Source organism: Palaemon carinicauda, chromosome 1 (genome assembly GCF_036898095.1).
Source record: "Palaemon carinicauda isolate YSFRI2023 chromosome 1, ASM3689809v2, whole genome shotgun sequence".
In the NCBI taxonomy this organism is placed as follows: domain Eukaryota; kingdom Metazoa; phylum Arthropoda; class Malacostraca; order Decapoda; family Palaemonidae; genus Palaemon; species Palaemon carinicauda.
The window spans coordinates 185,780,912-185,793,804 of NC_090725.1; the positions used below are offsets into that span (position 1 = coordinate 185,780,912).

Below are 12,893 nucleotides of genomic sequence, written 5' to 3' on the forward strand. Positions count from 1 at the left end.
GGTGTACTGCCGCCAGTACGCCTTCAAGTTGAAATCTTCATCCTCGTCATCTTGGGCAGCATCCACACACGCAACGAGGTCCGCCAAGGTTTTCTTCGTGTAGAGGGCCTTGAACGCCCTGATAACCCCCTGGTCCATCGGTTGAATTAATGACGTGGTGTTGGGTGGCAGGAACTCAACCTGAACGCCCTCACGCGACAGGTCAGTTGCGTGTCCACCAGCGTTATCCATAAGGAGAAGGATCTTGAATGGCAAGCCCTTCTCTAAGAGATATTCATGGACTTGCGGGATGAAACACTGGTGGAACCAGTTGGAGGTCAGCATCTTCGTAATCCATGCTTTTTGATTATGCATCCAGTACACGGGAAGGAGATTCTTATTTTTATTTTTCAAAGCGCGAGGATTCTTCGACTTATAAATAAGCCCCGGCTTTAACAAAAATCCAGCAGCATTGCCACACATCACGAGGGTAACGCGATCCTTGAATGCCTTAAAGCCAGAGGCTTTGGCTTCCTCTTTGAACAGGAAAGTTCGCGACGGCATTCTCTTCCAAAACAAGCCGGTTTCATCCATATTAAACACTTGTTCCGGCTTGTATCCACCTTCAGCGATAATGTTCTTGAAAGTCTGGTTCACGTAAGTTTCAGCAGCGGCAGTGTCAGCGGAAGCAGACTCCCCATGCAGGGAAACGCTTTTCAGGGCGAAGCGTTTCTGAAACTTCGCGAACCATCCTTTGCTTGCGGAAAAACGTTTCCGAGGCTGGGAATCAGTGGATGTCCCTGGTTGAGGATCATCTGCATCATCATCATCTTCAGCATGGTTGCCGTCGTCGTCTTTAGGTTCCTTTGCAGCAAAATTCTCATATAAGCTCAAAGCCTTTGTATGGATGGTGTTCGTATCCAACGCTATGTTCTTCTTCCGGCAGTCGGCAATCCACACAGCTAAAGCACCTTCCATGCGTACGATCGTTTTATTACGCGTTGTAACGACTCGCTTCGCTGATCTGCTAAAGGTGATTGCAGCAGTCTTTCTAATGTTCGCCTCGTCCTTTTTGATATAGCGAACGGTGGATTCGTTGATGCCAAAATGGCGGCCGGCGGCCGCGTAACTTCTACCATCTTTTAACATGTCGAGAAGCGTAACCTTCTCAGCTATCGTCATCATCCTTCGGTGGCGTTTAGGCTCACTACCAGCCTTACTAGAAGCAGAACGCTTGGGAGGCATTGTACAGTAGGATTTAACAGAAAGTTCAACAAAAAGTTCAACTTAAAACAGTCGCACACAGCACAGATTAAACTTCACAAACTTAAGAACGTCTACTCAGCAATACGCGGAAAGAGAAAGTGAACGATCCAGCCCCGCGAGAACTTTGATGCTGCGGGTAGAAGATGCGGGCAAAACACCAATCACAGGCTAGATAACAAAACTTGAGTTTTGATTCGTCATCTATCAGCGCTTGAACCAATCACAACCCGTCTTACAGTACATGGTGCGTTGGTTACTCATAGAAGATGCCCCGCGCATACTGAACGTACGTAGATTAAGTACAATACCGTAATAATAATAAATAATGATAATAATACTGTACAGTAATAATAATAATAATAATGATTAATAATAATAACAATAATAATTTTATTAACAACAACAACAATAATAATAATAATAACAATAATAATAAAAATTTACGTACGCTATTTTACGCCTCTCTCTCTCTCTCTCTCTCTCTCTCTCTCTCTCTCTCTCTCTCTCTCTCTCTCTCTCTCTCTCTCTCTCTCGTACGCTTACAGTATTCGAAATGTGATTTTTGCAACAAAGAATATTATTGGATGCAGTACTGTACTACGTACGTATACATACAAAAGATTCATGGAAAAGAAGCACATCCATTACAGTACACACCATTCTAATATGGTATGACTGCATCTGATTTGCGTTTCATGTTCGATTTAATTTTACTACGTACTGAATTATCGTATGATCACATTCTCTTTTCGTGTTTTATTTCTTTCTGTGCTGAATTATATATCATATGTAATGCAATGAACAATCAGTAAGAGCAGATATTACTAATTACAGTATTAATGGAATTACAGGTAACAAAATATCGTATTTGGTTGTCTTCAGATTTCGCGGTATTTTCGAATTTTCCGGAAAATCCGCGATATGTATATATATATGGGTTATGGGAAAACCCCGCGAAGTGGTGAATCCGCGATTGTCGAACCGCGAAGTAGCGAGGGTTCACTGTACTTAAAAATGTTATTTTCATTAGTAAAATAAATTTTTGAATATACTTACCCGATGATCATGTAGCTGTCAACTCCGTTGCCCGACAGAAATCTACGGTCGGGATACGCCAGCGATCGCTATCCAGGTGGGGGTGTACTTCAACAGCGCCATCTGTGGTCAGGTACTCAAGTACTTCTTGTCAACAAGAACTCAATTTTCTCCTCGGTCCACTGGTTCTCTATGGGGAGGAAGGGCGGGTTCTTTAATTCATGATCATCGGGTAAGTATATTCAAAAATTTATTTTACTAATGAAAATAACATTTTTCAATATTAATCTTACCCGATGATCATGTAGCTGATTCACACCCAGGGTGGTGGGTGGAGACCAGCATACATGTTAACAAAGAAGCTAAGTATCCCGTATTTCATTTTATTAGTTATTCAAAATAACATAAAATAAATAAGTACCTGGTAAGGAAGTCGACTTGAACCATTACTCTGCCTTTATTAAGTACGTCTTCCTTACTGAGCGTAGCGGTCCTCTTAGGATGCTGAACGACTCTTAGGTGCTGAAGTATAAAGGGCTGCAACCCATACTAAAGGACCTCATCACAACCTCTAACCTAGGCGCTTCTCAAGAAAGAATTGACCACCCGCCAAATCAACAAGGATGCGGAAGGCTTCTTAGCCGACCGTACAACCCAAAAACAACAATAAAAAGTATTCAAGAGAAAGGTTAAAAAGGTTATGGGATTATGGGAATGTAGTGGCTGAGCCCTCACCTACTACTGCACTGGCTGCTACGAATGGTCCCAGGGTGTAGCAGTTCTCGTAAAGAGACTGGACATCTTTGAGATAGAATGATGCGAACACTGACTTGCTTCTCCAATAGGTTGCATCCATAACACTCTGCAGAGAACGGTTCTGTTTGAAGGCCACTGAAGTAGCCACAGCTCTCACTTCATGTGTCCTTACCTTCAGCAAAGCAAGGTCTTCTTCCTTCAGATGAGAATGTGCTTCTCTAATCAGAAGCCTGATGTAGTAAGAAACTGCGTTCTTAGACATTGGTAGAGAAGGCTTCTTGATAGCACACCATAAGGCTTCTGATTGTCCTCGTAAAGGTTTTGACCTTCTGAGATAGTACCTAAGAGCTCTAACTGGGCAAAGTACTCTTTCCAGTTCGTTCCCCACCAAGTTGGACAGGCTTGGGATCTCGAACGACTTAGGCCAAGGACGTGAAGGAAGCTCGTGAGGTCCTTAAAAGAGGCTGATTGGAGAGGTTCAAATCTTGATGACATAAGGAACCTTAGGACCACGTCTAGATTCCAGCCTGGAGTGGACAACCGACGTACCTTTGAGGTCTCAAAAGACCTAAGGAGGTCCTGTAGATCTTTGTTGGTGGAAAGATCCAAGCCTCTGTGGCAGAAAACCGCTGCCAACATACTTCTGTAACCCTTGATCGTAGGAGCTGAAAGGGCTCTTACGTTCCTTAGATGTAACAGGAAGTCAGCAATCTGGGTTACAGTGGTACTGGTTGAGGAAACTGCATTGGCCTTGCACCAGTTTCGGAAGACTTCCCATTTAGACTGATAGACTCTGAGAGTGGATGTCCTCCTTGCTCTGGCAATCGCTCTGGCTGCCTCCTTCGAAAAGCCTCTAGCTCTTGAGAGTCTTTCGATAGTCTGAAGGCAGTCAGACGAAGAGCGTGGAGGCTTGGGTGTACCTTCTTTACGTGAGGTTGACGCAGAAGGTCCACTCTTAGAGGAAGAGTCCTGGGAACGTCGACCAGCCATTGCAGTACCTCTGTGAACCATTCTCTCGCGGGCCAGAGGGGAGCAACCAACGTCAGCCGTGTCCCTTTGTGAGAGGCGAACTTCTGAACGGCGGGAATGCATACAGGTCGAGATGGGGCCAATCCAGCAGAAAGGCATCCACGTGAACTGCTGCTGGGTCTGGAATCGGAGAACAATACAATGGGAGCCTCTTGGTCATCGAGGTAGCGAACAGATCTATGGTTGGCTGACCCCACAGGGCCCAAAGTCTGCTGCAAACATTCTTGTGAAGGGTCCACTCTGTGGGGATGACCTGACCCTTCCGGCTGAGGCGATCTGCCATGACATTCATATCGCCCTGAATGAACCTCGTTACCAGCGTGAGCTTTCGATCTTTTGACCAAATGAGGAGGTCCCTTGCGATCTCGAACAACTTCCTCGAATGAGTCCCCCCCTGCTTGGAGATGTAAGCCAAGGCTGTGGTGTTGTCGGAGTTCACCTCCACCACCTTGTTTAGCTGGAGGGACTTGAAGTTTATCAAGGCCAGATGAACCGCCAACAACTCTTTGCAATTGATGTGAAGTGTCCTTTGCTCCTGATTCCATGTTCCCGAGCATTCCTGTCCGTCCAATGTCGCACCCCAGCCCGAGTCTGATGCGTCCGAGAAGAGACGGTGGTCGGGGGTCTGAACAGCTAAAGATAGACCTTCCTTGAGAAGAATGCTGTTCTTCCACCACGTTAGAGTAGACCTCATCTCTTCGGAAACAGGAACTGAGACCGTCTCTAGCGTCATGTCCTTTATCCAGTGAGCAGCTAGATGATACTGAAGGGGGCGGAGGTGGAGTCTCCCTAACTCGATGAACAGGGCCAGCGATGAAAGTGTCCCTGTTAGACTCATCCACTGCCTGACTGAGCATCGGTTCCTTCTCAGCATGCTCTGGATGCACTCTAGGGCTTGGTTGATCCTTGGGGCCGACGGAAAAGCCCGAAAAGCTCGACTCTGAATCTCCATACCCAGGTAAACAATGGTCTGGGATGGGACGAGCTGGGACTTCTCTAAATTGACCAGGAGGCCCAGTTCCTTGGTCAGATCCATAGTCCATCTGAGATTCTCCAGACAGCGACGACTTGTGGGAGCTCTTAAAAGCCAGTCGTCTAAATAGAGGGAGGCTCTGATGTCTGCCAAGTGAAGGAATTTCGCAATATTCCTCATCAGTCTCGTAAACACAAGAGGTGCCGTGCTTAGGCCAAAGCACAGGGCTTGGAACTGGTACACAACCTTTCCAAAGACGAATCTTAGGAAAGGTTGGGAGTCTGGATGGATGGGGACGTGAAAGTATGCGTCTTTCAGGTCTAACGAGACCATCCAGTCCTCCTGCCTGACCGCTGCTAGGACCGACTTCGTCGTCTCCATCGTGAACGTCTGCTTGGTGACAAAAGCATTGAGAGCACTGACGTCCAGCACCGGTCTCCAACCTCCTGTCTTCTTGGCTACCAGGAAGAGACGGTTGTAAAAGCCCGGGGATTGATGATCCCGGACTATGACCACTGCTTCCTTCTGTAGCAAGAGCGACACCTCTTGTTGCAACGCTAGCCTCTTGTCCTTCTCCTTGAAGTTGGGAGAGAGGTTGATGGGAGATGTAGCTAGAGGGGGATTGAGGCAGAACGGAATTCTGTATCCCTCCCTTAGCCACTTCACAGACTGAGCGTCTGCACCTCTGCTCTCCCAAGCTTGCCAGAAGGTCTTGAGTCTGGCTCCTACTGCTGTCTGGAGAGAAAGGCAGTCAAAACTTGCCTTTTGCGGACTTGGAACCCTTCTTGGACTTGCCACGGTGACTGTCTGCACGGGTACCTCCTCTGCTGGAGGTTCTGCCACGAAAGGGCGGGATGAACCTAGAAGCAGGTGTATCAACTGCTGTAGGGCGGAAGGGTCTAGGCACGGAAGGTAAGGTTTTAGCCTTACGTGCAGAAGAAGCCATGAGGTCATGAGTATCCTTCTGGATAAGAGAGGCAGCCATCCCCTTAATCAACTCCTCCGGAAACAGACACTTGGAGAGAGGAGCAAACAGCAACTCTGACTTCTGGCAAGGAGTGATACCAGCAGATAAGAAGGAGCACAGATGTTCTCTCTTCTTGAGGACTCCTGATACATATGAAGCCGCAAGTTCACCAGACCCATCCCGAATTGCCTTGTCCATGCTAGACATGATCAGCATGGCCGAGTCCTTATCTGAAGGGGAAGTCTTCCTGCTTAAGGCTCCCAAACACCAATCGAGGAAGTTGAATATCTCGAAGGCACGAAAGACTCCCTTCAACATATGATCAAGATCTGAAAAGGACCAGCAGATCTTCGAACGTCTCATAGCCAACCTGCGGGGAGAGTCAACCAGACTTGAGAAGTCGGCCTGGGCAGAGGCAGGAACCCCCAAGCCAGGTTCCTCTCCCGTGGCATACCAGACGCTCGACTTAGAAGCCAGCTTGGGAGGAGGAAACACAAAAAAGGTCCTTCCCAGTTGCTTCTTGGAATGCAACCAGTCCCCCATAACCCTCAAAGCTCTCCTAGATGATCTGGCGAGAACAAGCTTGGTGAAGGCAGGCGCAGCAGACTGCATGCCCAGAGCAAACTCGGAGGGAGGAGAACGAGGGGTTGCAGACACAAAGTGTTCAGGATACAAATCCCTGAACAAAGCAAGGACTTTGCGAAAGTCTAAGGAGGGTGGCGAAGACTTGTGTCCTTCAACATCAGAGTGAGGATCATCCAGATGAGCAGCTTCATCATCCGATACATCATCATCCGAAAGTTGAGTTGTGAGAGGCAAAGGCAGAGCAGCAAGCTGAACGGCTGAATCCTGCAGAACGGGTGCATGCGTACCTGCGGATCCATCATCATGCCTCTGCTGGACAGTCTGCGAGCTGGCAACAACAAAAGCAGAGGGCTGGTGTGTGGGAGGGTCTGCGGTGGGCTGAGGAGCATGCGGAATGGTATGCAGAGCATGCTGTAAGGTATGCGGCTCATGCTGCATGGTATGCGGAGCATGCTGTAAGGTCTGCAGAGCATGCTGCATGGGCTGAGGAGAATGCCGCATAGCGCTGGAACCCGGCAACTCCTGATGCGGCAGCTCACGCATGTTAGCAGATGGTGCAGCAAGAACATGCGTCTGGCAGTGAGGACTGCGCATCGGTGGAGGAGCTCTCACAGGTGGGGTGTGGGAGCAGGCAGCCGCAGTATCTGCTGAGCGCACAACCTCTGCGGGTTGTAGGTTAACAGGAGAGGTGTTAACCTTCTCGGCATGATACTCCTGCATAAAAGCCGCAAGCTGAGACTGCATAGTCTGCAGCATGGACCACTTAGGGTCTACTGTGGTTGGAGCAACAACAGACGGAGCAGAGGCCTGTTGAGGGACCACTCTACCTCTCTTGGGAGGTGTGCAGTCGTCAGATGACTGCGGCGAGTCCGAACTGACCCAGTGGCTACACCTGGGCCGTTGGACTAGCTCGGAAGGGACCTTACGTTTGAGCGGTCGTGAGACCTTGGTCCACCGTTTCCTCCTGGAAACCTCTTCCACAGACGAGGAATGTAAGGGCTCATTCGTCTGTAAGTGGATGGGACGATCCTTAGCAGATACGTCCGCAACCACTGAGGATACATCCGTGCGCCGATCAAGGCCTGCCGAACCCTTTGGTCCTTCGACATTGCTTCTCCCCTGGGCTTGGGAGCTTGCAAGAGGTCCTGGACTGGGAGGACGACTGGCACGCACAGATGTACCCTCATGCGCAACACTGACACTGACACTATGCACATCACTAGCACTAACACTTCCCACTGCACTCTTCGCTTTCAGCTCTCTGACATCTGCCAAGAGCTGATTGCGGTCACTAACCAACGACTCCACCTTCTCACCGAGAGCCTGAATGGCACGCAACATATCAGCCATTCCAGGCTGAGCACTCGTAGCAGGTTCGGGAGTCACCACCAAAGGGGAAGGAAAAGGTTGAGGGGCATGGGGAGAGGAAAAATCCACAGAGCGAGAAGAACTCCTCCTATCTCTCTCCTTCTCTAACCTACGTGCATCTCTGAGGAATTCATTAAAATCGAATTCCGAAAGCCCAGCACATTCCCCACATCGATCTTCCAATTGACAGGATTTTCCCCTACAATTGGAACATACGGTGTGAGGATCTATAGAGGCCTTCGGAAGACGCCTAGTACAAGTCCTAACACTACACTGCCTGTATTTAGGAACTTGGGAATGGTCAGACATCTTGAATTTAGAGGTAGTCAAGGGGGAATTCCAAAATTAAGCAAAGATCGTTAACCAATGAATCAAATTAATTCCAAAAGCTTGCTAAGCTAAGGATAAAGCTTCCTGAACAGCGAAGGCTAAACTTCAGAGCAAATACATCACCAAATCGTGAACAAAAGACTCCAAAATCAACAGCGTATCCATGTAGGTCTTGCCGGCGGCACGACAGAGGAAAAATTGAGTTCTTGTTGACAAGAAGTACTTGAGTACCTGACCACAGATGGCGCTGTTGAAGTACACCCCCACCTGGATAGCGATCGCTGGCGTATCCCGACCGTAGATTTCTGTCGGGCAACGGAGTTGACAGCTACATGATCATCGGGTAAGATTAATATTGAAAAATAAAAATTGAAGGTAAAAGTATCTGGATACTATCAGTTGCTTATTTTTCTACCATACAGATACACAAAATATATTAAAACAGTTTTATAAGAAAAACGAAACATGATAAAACAACCAAACTCAACAAAATACTGCCTTGGGATATATTACAATAAAATCAAATAAAATACAGTAGTACCTCGGGGTACGAGTTTAATTTGTTCTGGGAGAAAGCTCGCAACCTAAAATATTTACATTCTAAAAGAATTTTCCCTATAAGAAATAAAGGAAATTCACTCAATGCATTCCACAAGTCCATAAATAACACATACACTCCTTTTCAAATATTATGGAATTTAGTAAAAACTATAACCCCAACACATCAGAAATTAATACAAATTAATCATTCACAATAAAAAAATTCAAAGACAAATAAACTAACACTACCTTTGAGGAGAGCCATGACTAGCTTGAGGGGAGGAGGAGGAGGATCTCCCTCCATGAGCAATTTTAGTAAAATATCACAATCTGAATTGGTTAACATGCTTTATAGACAGTTGGACGTCTTATTTTCCCTTTACATTTAATTATGACAAGGAATCAATCTGGGGACACCTGCTTTTGCCTTTCTTTAAAATGGCTAGAAAATGGGATACCCATAACAAGAACATGGATTCATGGATTGAACACTGAGAGTGTATCATGACACCGCTCAACTGATTTCATACTAGTCTAGTTAATACTTGTCAAAAAAAAAATGCTCATATGGAGGGGAATATTTGCTCGAACACTGAAATAATGCTCGTAACCAGATTTAATTCTTTATTGCTCATATTCAAAGTTACTCTTAAACAGAGGTACTGCTGTATATAAGGAAAAATATTATTTATATATCTAAATATAATCAAATTACTCCTTAAATGTATAATACCAAATTCTATTCTAAAACAGATTTTTCTTCAAAAACTTACTTTAGAGCATCCGCTGGAAGTTTACAATGACTTAAAGTTAGAGACTTAAGGGCTAACGTTGACGTGAAATACTGCTTGAAGGAAGGCAGCATCTCGCGAGTTTTCTTGCTACCAAAACTATTACGTGACAAATTTAGATGTGATAAACTACTCGTACAACCACGCAGTAATGCACCAAAAACCTGGAATCAATTTTTAGCCATTAATACACTGTACTTACATTTTAAAACATAATAACTCTTACAATGTACTAAATTTTTAAACACACTGTACAATTCTAAGTTCAAAATAATGGGTCAGAATCAGGTATTATCTTTACCTTTTTCACTTCTGACCATCTTTCAGTAAATGCCTCGATTTACCATGATAGAATCCATATTTCATTTACTGTAAATACGAGGATTGTATAAGATGTTAACAAAAATGGAATTTTAAGAAAAAAATTTGTTTCTATGCTTACCTAATGTTCATATTGCTTTTCTCTCACATATCAGTTGTTCCCATACTAACAAACCTTCCATTATTTATGTGGATTATCTATCAGCGGCAGCTGGAGGTAGCCATTAGACTTTAATTGCGAGGCGGCAACCCTGCCTAACCGCTTGAGCGGGAAGGCTGGAGGAGTACCCAGCCACCTCTATATATACTCTCACAGCAGTGGGAGATGTCACTTTTTTTTTTTTTTGGCTCAGTAGAGATCGGATGTGTCCGCTCTCCTCCAGACAGTCATTGGACTTTTTCCATTTTTCTTTTACTTTTCCTGTGCATGTTTTCTCTTGCGATTGCCTTCATCATGCTTCTCTGGGGCAACAGGAAGGTGTTAGACCTTCCTCTTCCTATGTGGCTCCTCGTGCTTTTATTTTGAGCACTTCTGCTTGTGAATCGCGTCCATTGACGCATGAAACTCGCGATTTTGCGCGAGAATCTTGCAAATTTATGAGCAAATTGGCGATTTCTGCAAGCAATTCACGAGGAGATGTGTCGGAACAGCGAGCAAGTGAGGTACCAACACCTTCGCCTCGACCCTCTGCATCTTCCACCTCCAGCTTGAGTCTGACACCCTTCCCAGGAAAGTTCAAGGAGACCACCAATAGGTTTGCGAATGTTCATATTGCTCCAGACGTTCCTCTGCGCCGAAAGGAACATGTTCCTCTGCCTCAGAGGTTATCACCTCCGTCGACTGGAGCTCCTTCTAGAATTCCACCCAAAAAGACACTCCTAGGGAATTCCAGGGTTTACCTAGAGGTTCAGAGCTTCCTCCATGGGTGAACGCGTTCATGTCCACCCTCCTGAAGACTCTGAACATGGCTCCTACACTGTCACAACCTGTCTCAGTCAAGGCAACCCCCTAGGATCCCCTTGGAACCCTCACCGAGTTCGTCAGTTGGGAGTCAGGACCCTAGAAGGAAGTCGACGGTACACAGAGCGTGCAGATCACCTCCACCCTGATCGCTTGCTGAAGGTCCTATGCCTATTGATCCTAATATGAGCAACTCACTTTTTATGCCAGTAAAGGTAAAGAAGGTCATTACTAAGGAGCAGAAGAGAAGGATGAGAGGCGTAACACCACCTCACACCTATATCATCCGTCCTAGGATGAGTAGGGACATAGGATCTCCTAGGGAGATCTCAATCCACCCCTTCAATTGATTGATTGATTTGATGTGTTCTGGCATCCTGACATCTACGGTCATTGACGCCGATATTGGTTATGTAAACAAAAATGAAGAACATTCAATTACTGTATAACCATAAAAACAAAGATGTCATTTTGAAAGTTAAATATCTTTCAGAAGTCCTGTTTCTGAAATGAAAGCCAAATATATCACTAGCATTGTAAGACACATCATGAACAAGAATTTTGGCAAGGATGAACCTGCTATCCTCAACTCGAGCCTCAAAAAAATATCTATTTCTCTCACTACTATGTGTGGGGCATTCGGTTAACAAATACATCACCGTCAATGGTATCAAACAGTCGTTGCAATATGGTTGTTGGCCAGCCAACAAAAACTCGTGTGACCAATGCGGAGATGACAGAGAATACACTTCCACTTTCGGGCATCCCGTTATACCTCTAAAAAGATAAAAACAAATTTATTTCTATTGTCTTATTTTCAAGTAAAGTATCCAAATGCAGTTGCCAATTATTGTAAATAGAAATCTTCCCATATAAAATAACTAAAAAAAAAAATAATCCATTCCCACCCTCTGAAAAAACACCTAAAAACAGTATATTACAGTGGAAAAACCTGTTTTTAATTGTTCCAATTTCCATTTTATGCTCACAAAATAACATACCTATGTACTGGTTATGATCTTCAATAAAATGTAACATTATTATGGAGTTCTTACCTTCGAGACGGTAGCGGCTAACGGCGGTGTGTGCGGTAGAGGAAGGAGAGAGAACGGGGAGGAGAGAGACTTGATGGCAACACGTTCTGCACGCTACACTTTTGTAGCACTACGTAACATAACCTAAACTTTAAATCTAACTTAAATGAAATTAACTTAGTGTACACACACTTAAAAATAAATGTTAATCTTACGTTACACTAAACAATCCTAATTTTGTTTTAATTTCTATTTTTCCACTTTACTTCTTACGCCTTGGCTCTTTTTGCCTCGCTTTCACCTTCACTTTTGGCCAGCCTTTTTAAAAGGAACCTATCTAGGGATGTTTGCTTTTGTCTCCCCCTTCAAAATGTTACGAAAATGATGTACGCAAGTGTCGTCACAAAAGGCTAATGCACGACCACACACCAACTTGTCCAGGTGCATCTTTTCCATAGAATTAGACAACTTCTGCCACTTCGCTAACATGTCCTTGATTTCCGTCTTAGAAAGGCGGTCCTCCTCTTCCACCTCCTCCTCGCTACTGAGCTCCTGCAACACCTCCTAATGTTGCATCTCCTGGAGCTTGATCAATTCCTGTGTCGTGAGCTCTTCCAGATGCTCCTCGACAAGGTCGTTCACGTCTGCCTCATCTACCTCCAGCCCCATGGACTTTCCAAGAGACACGATTTCATCCACCACAATAGGTTCGGGGTCATCAGGGTCTGGCGTATCAAACCTTTCAAAGTCCCTCTCAGCAACGGAAGCTGGCCACAATTTCTTCCATGCTGAATTAAGAGTTCTTCGTGTGACACCCTGCCATGCATTGTCAATAATTCTAAAGCAATGGACGATACTGAAATGCTCCTACCAAAATTCACAAAGGGTGAGATTGGTGTTGTCTGTGATATCGAAGCATTTCTTGAACAAATGCTTCTTGTACAGTTTTTTAAAGTTG

General features: G+C 45.3%; 1 protein-coding gene across 22 annotated transcripts in view; it reads right to left on the minus strand.

Moving 5' to 3' along the window:
- The window catches only part of LOC137652986 (F-actin-uncapping protein LRRC16A-like), a 702,357-nt gene that overhangs the window by 432,269 nt on the left and 257,195 nt on the right, over positions 1-12,893 (minus strand). For all 22 annotated transcript variants that reach the window (XM_068386421.1, XM_068386468.1, XM_068386477.1 and 19 more), the window contains one exon: positions 9,602-9,783. In XM_068386421.1, coding sequence (XP_068242522.1) covers positions 9,602-9,783 — 182 coding nt within the window. The remainder of the gene's footprint in view (positions 1-9,601; positions 9,784-12,893) is intronic.